We start from the raw sequence: 23,565 nt of genomic DNA on the forward strand, positions 1-23,565 counted from the left end.
CTACTTTTATACCAGTACAATGCTGTTTTGGTTACTATAATCTTATAGTATAATTTGAAGTTAGGTAATGTGATGCCACCAGATTTGTTCGTTTTGCTTAATTTGTTCTTTGTGATTAAGATTGCTGTGGCTATTCAGGCTTTTTCATTTCAAATGGAGCTTAGAATTATTTTTTCTAGACCTGTGAAATATGATGCTGGTATTTTGATGGGGACTGCATAGGAATTTATAAATCACTTCGGGCAGTATGGACATTTTATCAATGCTAAGTTTACCAATCCATAAGCAGGGGATCTTTTCCCATTTGTTTGTGTCATCTATAATTTCTTTCATCAGTGTTTTGTAGCACTCCTTGTAGAGATCTTTCACCTCCTTGGTTAAGCATATTCCTAGGTATTTTATTTTCTTTGCAGCTATTCTAAATGGTATTGAGTCCTTGATTTGACTTTCAGCTTGAATGTCATTAGAATACACAAGTGCTACTGATATGTGTACATTGTTTTTATAACCTAAGACTTTGCTGAATTTATTTATCAATTCTAGGAATCTTTTGATGGAGTCTTTAGGGTTTTCTAGATATAAGATCATATTATCAGAGAATAGGGATAGTTTGACCTCCTTTTTCCTAATTTGGGTACCCTTATTTCTTCTCTTGCCTAATTACTCTAGCTGGGACTTCCAGTCTATGTTGAATAGAAGTGATGATAATGTGCGCCCTTGTCTTGCTCTGGTTCTTAGGGGGTATGCTTTCAACTTTTCTCCATTCAGTATGATATTGGCTGTGGGTTTACCATATATGGCTTTTATAATTTGTAGGTATGTTCCTTCTATGCCTACTTTGTTGAAGGTTTTTATCAAGAAAGGGTGCTGTATTTTATTGAATGCTTTTTCTGCATCTATTGAGATGATCATATGATCTTTGTTTTTGCTTCTGTTTATGTGGTGAATCACGTTTACTGATTTGCATATGTTGAACCATCCTTATATCCCTGGGATGAACCCACCTGGATCATGGTGAATTATCTTTTTGATGTGTTGTTTAGTTTGCTAGTATTTTCTTGAAGATTTTTACATAAATGTTCATAAGGGATATTGGTCTGTAGTTTCTTTTTTTGTTGTGTCCTTTCCTGGTTTGGGTTCCAAGGTGATACTGGCTTCATAAAATGAGTTAGGGAGGATGATTCCCTCCTTCTTGATATTATGGAATAATTTATGTAGAACATATGCCAGTCCTTTTTAGGTCTGGAAGAATTTGGCTGTGAATCCATCTGGTCTGGGGTTATATTTCTTTTATTGTATATTAAGTTATTTTATATACTAGAGCATATTATTAGCTATTTATGATTCAACTAACATGCCTGTTATTATACCAGTATCACATAATTTTGTTAAGTTTGATAAAATCAATATTTGGTAAGGGAGTAGGCTTGGGATTTTAACAGAATCTGAAAGTGGGGAGATTCTTATAAAAGAGAAATAGTAATGCCAAGGCCAAGAGTATTATAGGGTGAGGTTAGAAACAGAAGCCCAGATGGCATTTATTTTTAATACAGAAGGTAACTTAAATTGAAGAGTAATACAGAATGTTAACAAACTATGTTAATGCAACTTCAATCAGAAAGAAAGGCAGAATCCCTTGCTCACATTTGTGAATGAAAGCCAAACTACAGGATGTGACATTCAGCTATTAAGAAAAGAAGAATAACAGCTCACAGCTGCTCTCATGTCACTGAATATCAAGGCATTGTTTCCAGGAACAGGCTTTCTGCCTGTCCTCACAGATGGCTATTAAAATCTAATTCAAAAAAGAAAAACCAATAACTATGGTGATGAGAGATTAATAAAATCTCAAATTGAACTGATATTATAAATAAAACAGGCAAATCTCTATCATATGCAATGTTTTCTACAATATAGAATATTGTAATATACTGAAAAAAGCAAAAATATATTTATCAGTGAAAAGCTATCATTTAGGTTTCATTCAGCCAATACTTGGGAACACTCTGTGCTAAATTGATAAGTAGTAATCATTTTCCCTTTCTGTTAATATACTGTTGCCAATTTTAGTTGGTTGCTTAGAAACATTAAGTAAAACACTTGAAGCCAATGCTAGAAGACTAAGGGCTATGGTGGGGGCTGGTAGTATATTAAAAAATATGAAGATCATAAAAATACAACTGTGTAAGTGTATGAGATTATCAGCCAAATTTTTCCAGCTCGCTGATTTCACAGGCTGACTCTGGCTAGAAACTAGTAATATGTAGCTTTCCACAACTGCAACCACCAAAACCAAGACTGGTATTTTAAATTGGCCACGCAATTAGGAGTCTGTTAATTGTTCCTGGCTATCCAGCACAGATAGCAACAGCAGAATCAGAGATAAACAAGAGTCTCTATGTAGGCTGGGTGGTCAGTAGGAGGAACCTGGGCCTCCCTCCCATATTATCCCTTTACTGCTGGAGGGCAAGTACTGATATAAAAAGGTTGGCTGCTTGTAACACACTCTTGCAAGTGTGTTACACTGATTATACCTTAAGTTCCATCACAAATAATTTGTAATTAGATAAGTAATAAGTAAATGATGGGAAAGCACCAGACTTGGAAGTAAGGGACTGGGTCCTACTGCAGGCAGGGTTGCTAACTTTGTTAACCTTAGACAAGTCACTGGATTTCCTTGGGCCTAAGTCTCAACATTATAAATTAAAGACATGGCCTAAATCACTTGTTCCTAAGATTCCAAAGAACTTCAAGGGCCACCTAAGGGGAATGATGCTGAGTGCATAGGTTTACTCAGAGTAGCTTAGCTTTTCTATCATTAATATAATGATGCTCTAATTTTTTTTATTTTTTTAAAAAGTGTTTTGTCACAAAAATCAAAAAGAACAAAAATAGGTTTAAAAACCACTAGTTTAGGTAATTTCTTGGATCACTTTCATCTCTATAACTATTGAAGGACAAAATGGACAAGACATAAACCAATCAAAAAGTTTGAAAATTCTCTATTATAGTGACCTACATAATGACCTATAATAGAGAAATTGAGGAAGCATGGAAACTTACAATGTATGTGTTATCTAAGAACCTGATTTTAGTTATGAATTCCTACCCTACAAAATGGTATAAGAAAATTTCTGGGAGAAAAAAACCTGGCTTCTTTTTCTGGCTCTACACTGTACATGCACAGATGTAGCAGTTTTAAAATAAGTTTATAAATTCTTTACTACTCCCCTCAACAATAGATAGGTCTAATTCTTCTCCCCTTGAATGTGAGCCAGAGTTAATGGCTCTCTGCTAATGAACAAAATGTGGCAGAAGTGATGTTGCATGACTAGGTTATTAAAAGGCAATAAAATTTCTGCTTGGCTCTCTCTTTTAAGATGTTTGCCCCTAGAATTCAGTCACCATGCTGTGAGGAAGCCAAGAAGCCATATGAAAAGGCCATTATGTAGGTGTTCCAACCCCAGTTCCATCTAAGGTCTGAGCCTACAGCCAGCATCAATTATCAGGCATGAGAGTGAGCAAACCTTCAGGTGATTTTAGCTCCCAGACTTCAAGTCACCTCAGCTGATGCTCAGAAGAACAAAGATGAGCTGTTCACACTGATACCCACGCAAATTACACATTTGTGAATAAAATAAACATTGCTGTTGTTTAAGCCACTATGTTTTGGGGTGGTTTATGATGCACAATAGATACTGGAACATGTGATCTTTTATAAATTATGTAATCTCTCAGAATCTCATATTCCTCATTTGTTAAAGAAACAAATGGAGGTTCTTCAGGTTAAGATGGCAGATTGAACACAGACATCTAATTTCTCCCAAAACTGCACTAAAACTACAGCAAAAGGTTCTGTTGTTGTTTTAAAGACATAAATCTATGAGGACAAAAAGAATGAGAGAGATGGCCATAGCCTCAAAGGTAAAAAGAAGCTCGAACAGCACCTGTGAAAAGTACTCAGCAGACCTGAGGCAGCTCAATACCAAGCCCCAATAGGGAAATATGAAAAGTACCCTGATTTACACTGCAGAATTCTTAAAGGGCACAGAATCTAGAACTGAGAGTGTAAGGAGGAAGGCTAAAATAAGAACTATGATAAAACTGAAGACCAAGTTCGATCCCTAGATCTCCTCCCTGCCAATGGGGTGACTATACCTCCTTCATCCTACTCCAGCAGAAGTCTGGAAATTTATATTTGGAAAGGGTACAACAGAGAAGCTTAAGACTTAGGAAATGTGAGATGCAGATGAGATTATAAGAACTATACCAAGGTGTAGGGGCAATAAATACCTAATTGCTGAATACTAAATGACCAGTCAAGAGGGACTCCCATCCTTCTTCCCCCAGCCACAAGAATATTTACCCTGCCCCTCCCCCAGACAGGAGATAGGAGTCCCTCTTGGAAGAGGGACTTCTTCCAAAGCAACTTGGAAGAATCAGAAACCATGCAGAGAGAAGAAAAAAATTTTTTAAATCCATTACTAATTTTCTCAGAGGGATAAAAGATAGTACAACCATGAAAATAAGAGGGTGCCATAAGAAAAGAAATATTCAGAGGGGAAAAAGGAACTTCTTAGTAATTAAAGGCATGGTAACAGAAATAAAATACCCAACAGAAGGGTTCTGAGGAAATTTCCTAAAACACAGAGCAAAAGAGAAGGGAAAATAGGAGTGAAAATATAAGAAAATTAGGAGTCCAGAAAGTCTGGTTTTTGAATTATAGGGGATCCAGAAAGAAAGGATAGAAAAGGCAGAGAGGAGAAAATTATCAACAAAATAAGGACATGAACTGCTAGATGAAAAGGTACACCAAGTCTGCAGCACAAGGGATGAACACAGACACACACCAAGGCACATCACTGTGCAATTTCAAAATCCCCAAGACAAAGAGATGGTTCCACAAGCTTCCAGAGAGACGGAGGTAGAGAGATACATACAGATTCTTATACAAAGGAACAGGAATCACAGTCGCCTAAGGTGGGAGCTGTACTCCGCACACAGACTAGAACACAATGGCCTGAAAGTTAGTAATTTTGACACCTGTCATCACCAAGATCCTGAGTGTCTTTGTACTGTTCTTATTTAACTGAAGACATAATGAACAGATGAGCCTAGTTCAGACCCCTATTCTTATTCTTGGCTTGCCAATAGTGTGATGAAGTCCCTGCTATTCTCTTCCTGCTCTGCTATCTGGATCAGCTGAGGACACACAGTTCACCTCACAACTTTAAACTACAGTACCCTCGACAGCTGGATAGGCCATATTTCTGCCAGACATCTAATACATAGTCCAAATTATAGCTCTTTCAGAAGTCATAATAGTTGCCCTTTGTTTCCCAGGATTCACTCACACAGAGGTAAACAGTACATAAAAGGGAACAGTACTTACCTCTGGATAACTATATAAAAGAATAGTAGTTACCTCTGGACAGAATGGTGGGGCAGTATGATTAGTGTGGACTCACCAGGGCTTTCAAAGTGCTGGTAGTATTCTTTCCTTAATTTGAGTGCTGAGTTCATAGGCTTTAATTTATTATTATTAAAATGTATAGAAATGTTAATCACATTCTTCTGCATATGTGACACATATTGAATTTGAAAAAAAATTTATTGGTTGCTCTTAAGGTAAGATTACCCTGCCCATCATAATCCCTTCCCTAACTTAGCTGCTCATATATATATTATCACTAATATTTACTGAACTTCCTAAGACATAGAATTGAATACTTTTAAATGTTTTTCATTTATTCTTATGACCTTATAAAGTAGCTTCTTTGTTATCTATTTTACAGATGGGAAAATATGCACAGAGATTATACAGTTTGTAAGCACAGACCCAGGACTCAACTGCAGCCTGAGAAGTTACAAAATCTACTTATTTCTGCTATTGAACAGAATGCCAAACATTCTACCATGTATAAAAACAAATACTAAAATGGAAATCTAAATTCAAATGGAAGTGGAAGCTAGTAACTATAAAATGCCAAAAGCCAAAACAAAAAATAAACACAAGGATCAAGCAAAATTGGGGAATTAACCATTTACATTATAAAATTTAGGTGTAAATGATATTTTACAACTCAACCTGCCCAATTTCATCATTCTATAAATGAGTAAATGAAGGCTCATGAGGGCCAAATTATGTAAATGTAACTCTCACACTGACAGTAGTTGACTCAAAGAGTCGGTTCTTATTTAATATCATCATTGACAATGGGTGACTACAAGGCAGGTAACAATGGGCTACAATTTGAAGGATACCTCTATCAGTTTAGTACTTAGATATTGCTTGCGACTACTTCAATAGTAGTAGGCAGCTGAAACAGGGAAAGACCAGAGTGGATTAGTCATAACAGGTGGTATTTACATCATTGTCTACAGGATGACTTTTCTGAACATTTGGCAAAAAATAAAATTGAAGGTGGGAGAGAGAAAGGAAGAAAGAGGGAAAAAAACTCTGACTCACAGGACTGCAGCCATCAGAGACAAATAAAAAAATACATTCACTGGTTTTTGGAGATATGCTTTTTACTAAGTTCAATGATGTGTGTGTTTATAAAACTGCAGTAAAATCATGGGTGAAATGTTCTTTTATGGGTCTAGTTATGAAAATGTTCTAAAGTCCTTTCTATATAAGGATATCTTTAATGAAAAAGATGCCTTATACTGGACATATCTTACAGAATTTATTAATATTACAGTCTTGAGAAGGGTTTGATATTTCCAATGGAGCAAAAGGGCTAAAAACCCAGAAAAAGTGCCTATTCAAAAAGTTCATTTCCTCATTCAGTAAATTATTTACTGAGTACAGACTGCTTGTACCATGGATGCTGGGTCCTGGAAACAAACAGATGGATTCAAATTCAAGGATACTATAAATGCATTTCCTCCTGGACCTGACAATCCCACTTCTAGAAATATCCCAGAGATATACCTGCAGATGAATAAAATGGCATATGTATATAATCATTTGTGGCATTGTTTATAATAAAAAAAATGGACACAACTCATTTCTTTTAATAAGAGTCAGAGTAAATAAATTATAGTATCCAATAAAATGGAATATAGTTATAAAAAAAAGAATAAAAAAGCTTTCTATGTACTGATACATAGATATCCAGAATACAGTAACTGAAAAAAATAATGTATATGTAGTTATTTTTTCATTAAAAGGTAGAAAATGAAAATATATATTTATATTTGATTGCATTTGCATAAAGAAACACAGGAGAAAATATAAGAAACAGCAGGAAACAGAGTGAAAGTGAGACATCCAAAACATATTTTATAGTTTTTAAAACTATATTTTTATAGTTTTTGAAACAAATATGTTACCTATTCAAAAAATTAACTTTCATATAAAAAAAGAGAAAAAGATAGCCCTTTCCCTCTCCAAAATAAAAGTTTAAGGAGCATACAGATTAGTAAAGAGATAAGTAAACAAATAAATGCATCAAAATACTCTTAAGTTCTTGATAGATACACTTCTCCCATAGGAATAGTGAAATAAAGCCAAATCCAAGGTACTCACTCTGACCCAGGGTAAGATCTTAGAGATTAAAATCAGCTCATTCTCCAAGGAAACCTGAAGATGGGGACATTTGAGGCCTTGGAAATATTTCTTCTAGAGTAGGAATCCTAAAGCAGCAAGTCCTTTGCTCTTCCCATATAGCAAGCCCTGCGCTGGGCTGCTTCTAACAGTTTGTTTTCCTATAGGCCTCTCAAGTTGCTCTCAGAGAAACTGTGAAACCCTGTGGTACTTCACCTGAATAGATCCCAGCACCCACACAGATCCAATTACCATATGAGCTGAAGACCACTTGTTCTTCCCTTGGCTATTTCAGAGTGGCAAAGATCACATTTCTCCAGGGGTCTCTGCTAAAGTAAACTTATGAAATGGGCTGAGCTGGCAATGGAACATTGCCCTCAAGGTAAATGTCAGAGTTCACATCTACTCTTTTCTGAATTACCAAGAGTGCAAAAATATCTTAAAAGGTTTGGGGAAGAACTTCTTTGCTTCTTTTAAAGATGTTCTGTGCTGTTTAAAAATGTTTTAAAATAAGTCTGAAAGGGAGCATAACAACTTTAGAAACGAAGATATAAAAGAGTAAGAAAGACTGTAGTGCTAACCTCTGCTCCTCCGTTACTTATCATCTAGGTTGTTTCTCTGAAGATGTATCATCCCTAGCAGCTGTTATAGTAGGTAAAACTCCTACACTTCTCAGATCTTTAAAAGGACAGCCCATCTGACAGGCATACACAGTCACATGGTCTGCAGGGAGGAAAGCCATTCCTCAACTGTTAGGGAAACCCACGCTGGGCTTTTGCAGCTTCTCTAATACCACTTGAAGATCAGACAGGAGACAAGCTGTTAGAGAATACCCAGCATAGGTCCTGCTATCAGAGAAGAGGGAGGAAAATTATAATAACTGCCAAGAATGATGCATCTTTGAGAAAACAATCTTACTGGCAAGTAAGAGAGGCTTCCCAAAAGATCAAGGAATTATAAACATGATGGTATTTGGAAGACTTAGTCTATCTTCTCATTCAATAAAAGAATTCTTTCTGTAGCACCCCTGACATATGAACTCTGTGCCACACCTGAATTCAAGTGAAACGCAGACAGAACAGCTAGGAGAAGTCAGCACCAGGAGTTCTAATAAGGTAAAGGAAATCTGCTAAAAGGTCTTGTCATCTAGAGTGGTGTATGGAAATACTACAAGTAAAAGTTGGGGCTAAGTCCAGATTCCATGAAATTGGCATGGATGAGAGAGAAGCAGACACTGGTGGAAGCCCAAATAGGTGGACTATATTTAAAGTCAGCATGTCCAATCAAAAACTTGCAGGCATACAAGTTGGCAAGCTGAGTTCAGAGATCAAGATATTAATATAGACAGAATGGAGTAAATAAAAATCAGCATGTGGAATCAAAGGCTAAGAAATTTGAACAAAAAATCCAAACAAAGGTTATGGCTATCTATCACTTATTTTTTAACTCTCTGTTATTCTCTGTAACATACATTTCAATTTTCTTAAGGTTCCTAACCATCTGTTGCAGGTTGAACTGCTTCCCCCAAAAAGATATGTTGAAGTCTTAAACCCTGGTCCCTGTAAATGTAGCCCTAAAATAGGGAGATTATCCAACCTGGTAAGCAGAACCTAATCACACAAGCCCTTTGGAAGCACAGTTATCTCCCACTGGTTGTAGAAGACAAAGTCACAGAGATTGGAAACATAAAGGGTATTCAACATAGGGATCGTTCTGCTGGCCTCAATAGAGTAAATTTTGATATTATGTGAGGGCGTGTGAGAAGGACCACAGCAAGGAACTGTATGTGGCCTCCAGAAGCTGAGAACAGCCCTTAGCTGTCAGCCAGCAGAGTGATGGGACATCATTCTTCAATCCACAAAGAATGAATTATACCAACCTGAAGGAGTTTGGAAGAGGATCCGTGCCCAGAGTTCAGCCCAACCAACACCTTGATTTCAGCCTTGTAACACCCTGTGTAGAAAAATCTAGCCACATCCACCCAGACTTGGGACTTAAAGAGCTATGAACTAATAAATGGGTGTTGTTTTTAAGCCATTAGGTTTCTGGTCATTTGTTATGCAGCTATAGAAAACTAATACAACAGGGATTCTAATATCTATTATAATCTATTTTATGTCATTGTTGAGGCTCAAACAAAATAATATATATGAAAGGTTTCTCTAAATTATAAATATTATACAAATAAAAAAGTTATAATTATTATCTAGTTAATATGGCTAAGCCAGAAATCATTCCTCTCAACTCCTCTCCCCCATCAAATTGGCTCATTTTCTTTTTTCTCTATTTCTATAAATGACAATTATGGGTTTGTTTTGTTGTGTTGTGGGTTAGGGACTGTGACATACAAGCACTGGTGCCTCCTTGGGGTAAGGCTAAGGTGATGGAACATGTGTGTAAATAAATAAAGGAAGAAAGAAGTTACCAAAGGCAAAGGTCCATAAATAGGGTGATATAAATACTAACCTGTAAGACTATAGAATAGGTCTAGCACTGGCTTAGAGTGTCAGACAGAAAAATCTGTGCAAGAATAATTTATGCCACATGTAGCTTATGGAAATAGTCAATTTACCAGAAACTATGTACTTAAACATTTCTAGGTTTGTTTTGTTTGGCTGGGGTGTAAGAGCATTTGTCCTGTTATAGGTGAGGGGCACTTAAAAGTATGCAAGTAAAGTATGATAAAGTACAGAATTATGAAAGGAAACATTAAAAATATATACATAATCCTACCTCCCTGAGGAAACTATCAACAGATTGGTGGGCATCCTTTTATGCTCAAAGAAGTATGAAAGATTTCCTTCCACATAAAATAAATAGGAGTCATATTCTACCTATAGTTGTTAGTAAGGTAGCCTTACTAATAACCTATCTAACACAGTAAAATAATCTAACAGGGAAATAAACTCACAGCACATAATTTTCCCTTTGAAAAGAAAACTCACAACATATCTGCCCTTTGTTTTGTTTTAATTAAAACAACTGTGGCCTAACCCATTCTCTCTAAGCGTTCTTACTTGGCCTTGAAGAACCCTAAGCAAGCAGCAGGGATGCAAACTATCCACTCCAGCTCTCTGTCTCAGTTCCTATCCCCCAAAAGACAGATTTCAGGGACTCAGATAGTCCAGCCTCACAGAGAAAGAAAAATAACCCTCTGACATCTCACAGCCACTTCTGTTATCAGTCTGCTGAAGCACAGAGGGGGGAAAAAAGCCACATTTACCCTTTAAAAGCACCAGGCAACTTTCCTCAGCTGCCTAGTATTTTCACCCCTTTCTGTGTGTGCCATGGCCACTCCCTCCTCCTGCCTTCTCTTTCTCTCTCTCTTTCTTTTTCAAGAAAATAAGTAAACTTTGTACTTCTTTCTATCCTAAACTCTGTGTGAGAATCCTTTCTCCAATCCACTGTGAGCACCTAGTAAACTTTACACCCTAAAAGTTGTGTTACTTACTTTTTTCATTTTACAATGTATTGCGGGCATTTTTCCTACTCACTTTATATATGTATCATGTTCTTAATAGAAGCATAGTATTTACAGTACAGATTAACATAATTTGGTTAACCAATCCACTTAGATTGCTTCAAATACCACTATTATAAATGATATACATTCTTTCTATGTCTTTGTACATATGTTATATTATTTGTTTAGACTAGATTACTAGAAATGGAATTACTGGGTCAGTGAGCATATACATATTTAAAATTCTCCTGTATCATATTCTCATATTTTTATAGTTTTAAGAAAATCTAACTTATTTTTGAGAGGTTAGCCAGTTGATCAAATTCCATTTTTTGAATAATTTAATGCCACTTACATACCATATTTTTTACTCCTCTATCTCCATCTATTTGGCTTCCCTGATGGTAATGCTATCATTAGCTTAGCTTTATAATACATGACACTACAGGGAAATAGACACGCCCATTTTTTCTTACATCCTCTCAGACATTTATTCTTACAGATACAATAGGGAATCAATCTGTTAAGTTTCTCCCAAAAAACTGTTGAAAAATTTATTACACGTAGAAAGGAAATTGGGTGTACCTGACATCTGTATGAAATTTATGGTAAGTTTTTCCATCCAAACCATCTTCTTAGTCTTTTGATAGAGTTTTATAGTTCTCTCCATATAGGTTTTGCACATTTCCTTTAAGGTTTATTTCTAAGTATATCATATATTTTCCATCAAGTTTTCTGATTATTACTCAAATATAGGAAATCTACTAAATATTTTTATATTTATATATTATAAAGAGATAAATTATATAAATTACATATTTATTGTATTTATATCATAGCTGGCTCTCTAATCAGATTTTCTTATTATTCATGAGTTTTATATTTTATTCTTGTACTCTAGGTAACAATCACCTAAACATAAAGATGGTGCTTTCCTGTTATAAATATCTATAGTTTATTTTTTGTGGTTGTATAAACTAGACCTACTAGAACAATGCAGAATAAACAAAATCTACTTTTAAAATAATTTACTAATATACTTTCATCCCAGATATCTAGACTATGTGTACTTTTAACAATTATAAATACATTTAAAAATTGTTTACCATTCTTGATGTTAGGGAAAACAAGATGTGTAGGTGAATTTCTGTTTTCAGTGATTTCTTTCTTCTGGCTAACAGTTGAAATAATACTGCTGAAAGTGGAAATTTGGCCTTTGGCTTCTCTGTCCAAACCCTAAAAACAGAAAAGTTAATGTTGTAGCATAATTCTTACTACCTATATTTTATTGCAAAAATCATAAATATTTATGACAGAGATTTTAAGCTGATGACAGATAATAGATAAAAATGATGTACATACAATTGACTTACCTTTTCTAGGACAAAACTGTCTTAAATATAAGTTAGCCTTCTTGTCTATTTACAAATTTATGAATTTTGGAAATGGGGATAATAATAGTACCTACCTCATACAGTTATTGTGAGGTTTAACAGAAATAATTCATATAAAATAATTAGCACGGCTCGTTGTACACAGTATACCCTCCATTAAAGTTAACTGCTATTTCAACTATGTATTTAGATAATGCTATTTTGTGACCTCCATAAATATTATTTTTAATAACTAACATGCATGTGATACTTCATAGGCTGATTCACCAAAAGCTTTCCTGTCATTTGATGCAACTTTAAAAGTTCAGGTAAAAAGATAAACACTTCAGAATTTCCCTTTTTCCAAGCAGCATGTAACAGGATTTTAAAAAATATATATAGTGCTAAGCACTTTGGGATTCTCAGGCATAGATAACAAAGTAATCTTCCTAAAGCATAGAATCTATCCATTAACATATTTTCTACAAAATAACAACTCTATAAAATGTATAATACATATTTAATCAATATGTATTTTATAATTATAAATAATGTCTTTGCATGCACTACACAGTGCAAGATTCAGCTACACAGCTGCCTCAGGAGATCTCAGATCTTTATACACTATGTTCCAGTTTCCAGATGCTAACATCTGGAAGTTAAGAAGTTAACATCTTTATTAACATCCACTTTTTTACTCTAAAGATAACTTCTTCACTTTCACAAAGGAAAGGGTTTCTTTTTCATCTCTTATTCACCAGATTGATTTCCATTTACCTTTACAGAATTAGCTCACATGTCATATAGCAGAAGCATTTACTTTCACCAAATATCCATGTGCCCTCTCTATGTTCCCTACTCTCTTACGGTTAGCTGGAGCCATCTGATTAATTTTAATAGGCCACAAGTGGAAATGATGTCTGTCATTTCTGGACCAGGAAATACCAATGCATTTAAGACTAGAGCAAAACTTCTCTCTCTTCCTGCACTGTGAAAACCATATAGGCTAAGAGTTGAGATGTTAGAGCATCCATTAGCTTGGGTCCTTGAGTGACTACATGAAGCGGAACGACTCCTGATCAATGTTAAAGCTATACCATTAGCAATAACAAACTTTTACAGTTTTCAAACACTGAAACTTGGAGCTAATTTGTAACTGCAGCATAGCCCACCATAACTTGCCTGGATAGCAAGTTTTCTGGTGTTTACCATTTCTACAAAACCAATCATTCTTATTTATTCTCATAATTTATTTCAATTATTCCACTCAAATCATAATTGTTCTCATATTGATCCATCATGATGAACTAGAAATTACCAGTTTATCACAGAGCTTGACATACAGTGAATCTTGTACATTGGCCTTACACTTTAAAGTAACTTTATTATTTTTTAAAACAGTAAAAGATCCCAGGGAGAATAAGTTTCAGATACCATATGCATAGAATTTAAAAGTTTCTAGAACTAAAGAGACTTTTAAAAATTAGTTAACTACTTTATTTCACAGATAAGGAAACTGGAATTGTCTGAGATTCACCTAAAGTCATTTGGCTAACAAGCAACCGAAATGTGCCAGACACTAAATGAGAACTTGAGGGACACATCTGTGAGTAAACTACATATGTGTGTGTGACACCTTTTATATGTGTGACACCTTTGGCTGCTCATAGATTTTATTGTTGCTATTTGTTTTGTTTTTGCTTGCTCCTTGATTCTTGGCTAGATTTCAGTTCAGAAAATACTGAATTATTATTTCCACATTAGGATTAGCCTAAATGATTCAGCCTAAAAATGTTAAACATACTACAAACTGAAATAACGTAGTCTCCTAATAGATGTAAGACATGAATCTGATGTCTTAGGATCATAGACAATATCATCAAGGTAGAATCTATGACATAATGAGTGCTCAATAAATGATTATTATGATAACAACATATTAAAACAAATCATTTATTGAGTGCTTGTTATATGCCTACTACTATATTAGATACTGTAATACATTATAACATTCCTAGGAGATATATATTTACACTTCATCTTATAGATGCGGAAATTGAAGTACCATGCCAAAATGCACACAGCTGGTTAAGTGGGAAGCCAGAATTCAAACTCCAGTTTAAATGACCATGAAGTCTATACTCTTAACTCACTATATTACAGAGTCTCTCACTCTACTAGCTATCTATCACTCATTAAGGCTTACCATGTAATAGTTGGTGTGTTAAACATATCAGCTTATTTTCACAATAATCTTTTGTGGCTAATATTATCTTCTCTAGTTTTATAGATGTATGTTGAATGAAATTTAATAGCTTTAGGAGCAACTCACCTAACCAGGGGAAATTACATAAGCAGAAAAACTAGGTATACTTTAGGTAAACCTCTGATATCCTAGCACTCTGTGAAAAGCTTAATACTTTTTTCCTTCCCCCTTCCTCTATTTCTTCTTAATAAAAGCAGGTCCCAAAGAATATTGCTTAGCTCACTTGTGGAATCTTCAAATAATAACTAACCCAATTAATAGTTATTCACCAATTATCAATTCTAAACACTAGATTTATAATGTAGATTCCCAAGGAAAGAAACTGAAAAGACAAATAAGATAGTGAAACAAAATAACTTCCTTTAAAACAGTATTAGTAAATTAAATAATTTGCATGATCTGATGATAAAGTGATTTGCTTAAATTCACAAAACTAGCATGTTGATTAGGAAAACAAAATTTAAATAAACTACACATTTGAAAAGTAAATCATTCCTTGCTAAAAATATTAGGATGCTTAAATAAGAATTTTATTAACTAGGCGGGGGCAAGTTTGCTTATTTATATGTTTTGTCCTGTCAGAAAATCTAAATAGTAAGAACTGCCAAATTTGACACACCATATATTTCATTTATATGTGGTAATTAAAAAAATGACCAATTTGTAAAATGAGATCAACCATGTCTTATACAATGAATGGCCCCTCAGTAATAGACCTTCGTTAACTGAGCTGTAAATATCTACAATAAGTTATCAAGGGTGGTTTTTCATTGATAGCTGTCATGGATGATATCTAAAACTGAGCAAAAGTAGGAGCAATGTGGTTGGAATACAGAATCAGAAAGGGAGAATGGGCCAGTTCGAGATGAGACTGGAAAGGTAGGTAGCGACCATATTATGAGGCCTTCAGGCTACAGAGTATAGATTCTATCCTGCAAGGAGACAGGGAAAAATCACTGAGGACTTCTAAGCAAGAAGTGACAGGATCATATCTGTATTTTAGAAAAATCACTTTGGTAGCAGTCTGGGAATAGAATGAAGGACAGTAATAGTGAAAGCTAAACCAGGCCACCATAAGAAGTCAAGTCTGAACTGAGATAGTGGTATGATAATAAGGAATAAAGAGGAATGGCAGCCTTGGCCAAGCAAATAAATGTTAACAGCTATTTCAGGTCTAAGCATGAAGCATAATGAGAATGAGAGAATGTGAGAACAAAAATTATAAAATAAACGAAACAATGTAAAATGCTTTATTGCAAATTTCAGGAGAATAAACATATTTTGACACCTCACTGTAAAGAAAAGGGTATACTTAAAGAAAGTTCTAGACTGGGTTATATAAACATATGATTTGTGAGTAACTAGAAAAGGAACCAATGCTCACTAGGCAAAAGCATGCTTCTCATGACAAAATAATGGAATTTTTATAATTGCTAGGGTTATGTTACATAGCAATAGAAAACTATTATAAGGACAGAAGTGTGGGAACAAAATATTGGTATGTATAATGTGAGCTGACAAAGGAGATTACAAATGAATGGCCAAAGAGATAAGAAATCCAGAAGAATGTGATAAGTTAAAAACTAAGCGAGAATAAATTTTCAAGGAAAAAAAAGTGGTCAACAATGTTAAATGATGAAGAGTTGCTAGGACTAAAATGTGCCTAATGGAATGAGCACCTGTGAAATATCCTGGACAATGGAGACAACAGATTCAGGGGAATAGTGGTGGCAGAAACTATAGAAATGGATTAATGAATGAATGGGAATTTAGGAAATGAAAACAATGAGCAAGGATTGCTCAGAAGCTTTACTGAAGAGGAAAAAGGCCTGTGGTGGGAAGAGTACAAAGGTTTAAGGGAAGACATATTGAGCACATTATTATGGCTGCCAAATCCAATGTTCCCTTCTATTTAAACTGGCCCATTCACGATCTCCATAGCATTGCTGCTATTCTTTGTGCAGGAATGGCCATGGATTACAACAGAGACAGGCACTCGACCAAAAGGCAGCCTATCTGTAGGCGGGGTGGCCATGTGTTAGGTAGCTTGTCTTGATAGACACTGATGCTTCCTAGTAAGTCAATCAGAGGAAGTCTTTCCAGATAATAGACAGAGGACTATAGAAAAAACTGACCAGCTAAGAGCAAGAGAATAGCAGAGGCACAAAAAAACAGCCAGTCTCTGTTCCTGTTTGCTTTCTGGTTCTAATCTATGCATATTATTCCAAGAAATTCCCTTTTGCCAAAAGGAGGCAAAAGTGGGGTGTTTTTCTATTTCTTATAATCAAAAAAGCTTAAACAATATAAAAAATTTCCTTGGTCTAATAAATCTGTTTGTAAAATGACTATCTATGTTCTTGATACTTTATACTTGAGATGACATGAAATTAATCACAGACATTTTAACAGGTAGACAGATTAATAAAAGCAACCCTTAGAACAGCAGCTGCCCCATACCAGTTTGCACAAAAGAAATCTTACACATAACCTAAGACTTTTATGAGAAAATACAGGGTTAACTTGTTGTGCAATTATGAACTGATTAACTAAAAATTAGAGAAATCAAGAAGTTTATTGGGTATTGATATGATATAAAACTTCAGAATAAATTAAATGTTAAAGAACATTACTTTACAAACCTTCTGAAACTTGGACCTACCACAGATGTTACATCTGGTTTCCTGAGGAGTTTTGGAAATGTTATCTATGAGTCCTACAGAAGAAGAATACTAAAGATGAAATCCTGGAATGTGGCCAGCCTACAAACAGTGGGCTGGATGTGTTGAAGAATAGATAGTAGCAGGATACTCAACCAGCTGTTATAGATTGAAGATAAGTATAAATAGAGAACACAGGAGGAAAAACACTTTAAGAATTCATTGAGGAAAAAAATGTTCAAAATATTTCAACCTGGCATGATAAATAATAAACTTGACTCTCTAGGCAGAGGCTGATTTATTAAGTTCACTGAGTTCAATAAACATTGCAAACAGCTGGAAAATGTTATGTAGTAATTATAATAACTAATCAAAAAGTATATTTCACAAGCATCTAAAATGGACTTCAATAGTCTTTTTTACTATATGATCACACAAATTATATATAAGATAATATAAAATAATCTCCAAATATTTAAATAGACAAATATTTAGAGTACCTATTCTGCCACTAACATATAATTAAATATTTTCAACCTCGTTTTCAATTTTATTTGAATTCATGAGTTCCCACTTTCAACCTCTACTGATGAACAGACACATCTGAGTTAAATTTCTGATTTATTTATCATATTTTTGTATCAGATGCCAATAAGAAGGATATTCATGGTTTTCCATGATTGCTTTGTACTGAACATCAAATTCTACTATATTCAAAATCCTAGTAAAATTTACTTTGATCATCCTCTATACCCCCAAAACTGCCTTACAAGGTAAACAATTTTGTTCACATTCTAACCTAATCCTTGATAAAGGAATAATTGTTGGCTCTGTTCCATCATGAAACACTTTAAAGCCATAAATATCTCACTCTCATAGACTCTCTATTAAAATATTTTAAGATGAATTTCTGTGTCTACAAAATTCATCCTTCAGTCTCAGTCCAGGGACTATGTATGATGCATATAAAAACTACTTTTTCAAAAGAGTCATTTCCTGAGATACTGAGCAAAGGTTATGTCAAAAGACTAGTGAACAAAGGTACATGTGTATGTTTTAAGTTAAAATAAAAAACATGTAAGAAACCCTGATTTACCAACTCTTAAAATAAATTGACCTAAAGTACCAGTCAGGGCCACATCAGGGCCAAATCATATCATATAGAGTCTACAAGAGACTACTTCAAACCCTGTTACAAAGTAAAGATATTTTCTCTTTTTTTGTATTTTTTAAATAGTTTCCTATTAGGATGATGGGTTATAAAATCAGAAGAGCTAACTTTGTTTTGCATCCTTCTTTTAGAATGTGAAAAGTCTGCTACTTTCAAGGTGCAAACTTCCCTTCCAAATAAATAATACCAGCCCAAATGGAATAGCTTTCTTTAAGTGATATAAACCTTACCTTTCAAATGAGATTAGGAAATTAGGATGTGGAGTCCTGAAGCTCAGAAATTACAGTGTTTATTTATCATCAGGAAGGCAAGGTGGCATCAGAGATTTTATTCACTTATTTTATAACATACAAAAAGAAGAAACTGAGTTAATAGATTATGTTTATATAGTAACATACTAATTTAAACATGTTTGATTTGATGCAGTCATAATTCCTCAACCAATTAAGAGTTTTGTTCTTTAATATAAACATCTGGATTAAAACCAGGTTAATTTGAAATATATGACAACTCAAATTTCAGGTTTACTTTTCAACTCAGCCAAATTAGTAAAATTTCAGTGATTTCTATTTTCAGAAGGCACATTCATTTGATGACACTCATTCCAACAAAATGTTTTTTGACTGCTTACTAAAATGTCACAGATATCCTTAAAATTACAAATATCAACTTAAGAATAAGTACTTATTCATATAACACTCATCAGTATAACATTTATCACACAAGAAGGGATCCTCTACCCATAGAGTCAACTACAAGATTAGGGTAAAAAAGAAAAAACAGGAGAAAAAGTAGAGAAATCAAAGGTTCCCAGAGCTTTCTTAGCCCCACCCACTTCCTCACACATCTTCAGTTGATCTTTCTCTACTCTCTTTCTCAACTCTAACTAAAAATAATCAAGGTAATTTCCAAACACTATGCCAAAAGAAGCTGCTACTCTGCAAAAGTAGCTGTGCCTATTTTGAAAGACGAGCAACTTCTTACCACATGTTAGTGTACTACATACTGCAGACAACTATAACACATACTGTACTAAATACTGGAGACAACTGTAACACATTGGTATTTGCGTATCTAAACATATCTAAAAATAGAAAAGGTATAGTAAAAATATGGTATCATAATCTTATGGGACTACTATCAGATTATATGATCCATCATCCGTCACTGACCCAAACGTCCTTATGTGGTGCGTGGCTTTAATAATAATAATAATAATATCATCTAATACTTGAGTGCCTACTTTATACAAGGCTTTTTACTAAATACTTTATGTGTGTATTAATTAGTTTATACTTCATATCTACGCTATAAGATAGGTTCTATAATTATTTTCCTCATTTTATAAACAAAGTTACTATAGCAAAGCAGTATCATATTTGACACTTTTGGAGGTTCTCTGGTTCACAATAATATATAATGACTGCTTTACTACAGTCATTAAATATAGTCAAATTATTTGTGTCCTATCATCCCAGAATAGTTATCAATGGAGAATAAGCAAACAACTACATATGGCTTTGCAGTTAAAACAAAAGTTGACAGACTTTACAATCCACTAAAAATTAGAGACATCCTGGGTATGTATTTATAATATATAGCCATAGTCCTCTAAATTTATGTCTTAAGACTCAGATTATTTTGCTTTCATCAGATTGGTTTTACATAGAATTTAATGATATATTCATACCATAATATTAAAAGCAAAATGATCAGATATCCTAGAAAATATCTCTCTCTCCCATAATAGTTCTACCTCTTGTAACAAAAATCTGAACAAATTTGTTAGTGGACCATGTGCTCTTTTCCAAACTAGACAAACTGCTATATGTGCAGCTTCTTTGCACCACATGGCCCCATACCTATGACCACAGACATATAGAGAACGCTTAGAATAGGGGAAAGAGCATGAGTTTTTGAGTCAGAAACATCTCAGTTATAAACCAACTTCTGTCCATTACTACTCATTTTACCCTTTGGCAAGGTAAACATAATCTGACTCTCAGATTCCTTTTCTGCGAAATGGGAGTAGTCCCTTCCTCACAAGGTTGTTGCATGATTGTTTTTGGTTGAATGAACTGACTAAATGAGAGAATACATAGTAAATGACTAGCACAGATTAGACAATAAATAGCTATCATTTGTTATTGTATTCTGTATCCTGTATTGTATCCTGTATTGTATCCTGTATACATGATATATTTTTGTAATATCTATATCTATTAAATTATTTAAAATGTTTTCACCATCATAGTATTCATTCTTTCCCACCTCACCTCTTGTTTAGAATATAATGAACAAAGGGCACAAGATTTTCCATATAAGATTGTTCCAAACACCTATCTGGGCATAATTTAGGTAATATCTATCTATTTCTCTCTCTCTCTCTCTCTCTCTCTCTCTCTCTCTCTCTCTCTCTCTCTCTCTCTCTCACACACACACACACACACACACACACACACACACACGCCAATGCTATTGGCTGGACTGACTTTCTGTGTAAATTTTTTTTCTCTGAGAGACCTCCTCTGGAAACTTAGGCTCTTTTTCTTTATTAATCTTCCTTCTCTTTATTTCTGTTAGCTAGTTAGATTCCACATCATGTGGATAGCCCATGGCCACCACCCTAGTGGATGTACTCATCAGCTCAGGCATGAAATACAAAGCTCCTTCCTTCACTTTCTTCTTCCTCCCTCCTCCAGTTTAACTATACATTACCACTGATTTCATTATGTCGTTAAATTCCAATGGCTTCCCACTAACCACAGGAAAAAAATGTCCAAGCTTCTCTGCCTAGTGATCTGGCTCCAGCCCCCATGCAATCTTACCTCCCTCCCACAAGTTCTCAGCATGCTTCCACTGGGCTCACTTTCACTCCCTAATTTTTCCCTCTAAGCTTTGCTCATGTTATTTTCCCCACTGGATTACTTTGCCCACTTTCTTTGCCCATCCGAATCCTATCATCCTTCAATAGTCAGCCAGCTGACTAAGCTGGTAAGGTTAAATAACTGCTTTTACTTCAAGGCCATTCTTCACAGTTCTGCACACATTGATCTCCTTTCTCTCCTCTCCTATAGCACAAATTGTTTCTATAGCTCATTGTAGCCTTTACTATTGCTTTGCTTTTCCAGCATAAGCCCGGCATACCCTGAGGCAGAGACCATGTTTTAAGCCTTCCCTCTGTGTTTTCTGAAGCACTAGTGCAAAGCTAAACATAATAGATGTTCAATAATTGTTAGTTACATTTTGATACATGGGCTCCATCAAACCCATTTATACGCACCAGACACAATGTATACAAACTTCTCATTCTTGTTACCGCCTTCCCATCAAATTCTTTCCACATACCTTATACTTCTGCTCAAGCTCTTCTATCAAGCTATTCCTCTCATCTTCCACGTGGGCTAACTTCTCTTTAAAATTCTAAATGGATTTCCTCCATTTCCCTTCACCTCCCCTTCCTAAGTGAAATCTAGCTCTTTCTTGAACCCACTTCGTCGGTACCCTAAGACCATGGAGAACTTCCCTTTTCCTCTTCACCTGATTCAATACTGAAATATGACTAATCCATCCTCACTTACCATTGTTATTTCTGCCTTTCCTTTGAGCATTTTCTCCTTCCCAGTTTATCACTTTTTCTAATATCTCTATTACAACAGCAACTAATTTATAATATTCTCCACTCCAATCCATCAGCATCAGTAAATTTAATATTCACATCATCAGCCCTTGGTACTCATACACTACTTCAAATTCTTTATTCTCCATTCACCTCTCCACAGCAGTAAGGTCAGACCCCAAACACTGACAGTCTTCTGAGGGCGCTATCTTGAGCATCTCTAACTAAAAACACTTCAACTGCCATTTATTTCAATTCCTCCACCACACCTGCTTTTTACTGTCCCTCATTCACTTAATCCACACCTTTCACCAGTCCATTTCAAATGCCACTCCAGCAGTAGATTTGGGGAAGTGTAGTTACAAACATAGATTCCTGGGTCTCACTCATGGAGCTTCTAATTCAGAACACAGAGTATCAATTTTTCAATCTTAGCTACACCTGGGGAATTAAAAAAAAAAAAAGTTGCCTGTGTGTCATCCTCAGAAATTGTGATTTAACAGGCCTGAATTTGGGCCTGATAATATGGCTTTAAAAGTTCCTCAGGTGATTCTACTGGGCATCAAAGATTGAAAACCCATGCTCTAGGTTGAGGTGTGCAAATTAAGACTTTTACATGCTACTATGGTAAGTCTGTGGTCAGTCAAGTTTGAGAACATTGTGTTAGCCACCTCCAGGCTAGAGTGGATTTCTTTCACACACACGTAATCTTAGGATCAGTCACTTTAGGGCTGCCCTTTCCAGCACCCTCTCTCCAAGCCCTGCATCTCTTTCTTTAAACATCCAGGATATAGCCCAAACTCTTCAATCTTAATTAGAGTCATCATAATCTGGCCTATTTATTTTAGTGAGTTGTCACTCTAAATTGTTTTCACACTCTCATAAACATGATACAATGATATTTTTGGAAGAGCCACTATCTTAGAATCACTAAACTAGACAGAGCTGTTAGCCTGGGGCAAAAAGGAAGAATCACTGAAATGGCTCAAAGAAAAAATTACTGATGACAATTAGGTTCATAAGCAAACCTCCAGAAGCTCCATTTAATCCACAAGGAGGCTGAAAACAAACGGGTCACAAGCTGTCTTTCCCTGACCATTTCCCTCCTCACATACATCAATGCCTTCCCCAGTGACTGGGAAACTCAGTCATCATTCCAGCTTTCTTGGCTTTCTTGCCCTTTGGACACAACAGATACATATTTTCTAGACTCAGGCTCTTCACTGCTATAGCTCAGAATTTCAGCTCTGGAAATCTCTCTTGGAAAAATACACACACCACATATATTCTGCCATAAATTCTGTAAAAAAAATTAATTAAAAAAATGGTACTGACACTGAAAAGAGCTTATAAGGCACCAGATATTGCCTTCAGAATCTCAATTTTTTCTACTCATCCTCATCCTCTTCTATTCCAACTTATGTCTTTTCAAAGTTTAATTCAATATTTTAAAATATTTCTTGA

The 23,565-nt window shown here is 35.0% G+C and overlaps 1 protein-coding gene across 2 annotated transcripts in view; it reads right to left on the minus strand.

Moving 5' to 3' along the window:
* The window catches only part of HECTD2 (HECT domain E3 ubiquitin protein ligase 2), a 63,374-nt gene that overhangs the window by 37,761 nt on the left and 2,048 nt on the right, over positions 1-23,565 (minus strand). For both annotated transcript variants that reach the window (XR_002221373.2, XM_012765674.2), the window contains exon 2: positions 12,122-12,251. Coding sequence is in view for 1 of the 2 variants with exons in the window: in XM_012765674.2 (XP_012621128.1) it covers positions 12,122-12,251 (130 nt within the window). In the remaining variant the exon portion in view is untranslated. The remainder of the gene's footprint in view (positions 1-12,121; positions 12,252-23,565) is intronic.

This window comes from Microcebus murinus, chromosome 14, assembly GCF_040939455.1.
Source record: "Microcebus murinus isolate Inina chromosome 14, M.murinus_Inina_mat1.0, whole genome shotgun sequence".
NCBI classification, from domain to species: Eukaryota; Metazoa; Chordata; class Mammalia; order Primates; family Cheirogaleidae; genus Microcebus; species Microcebus murinus.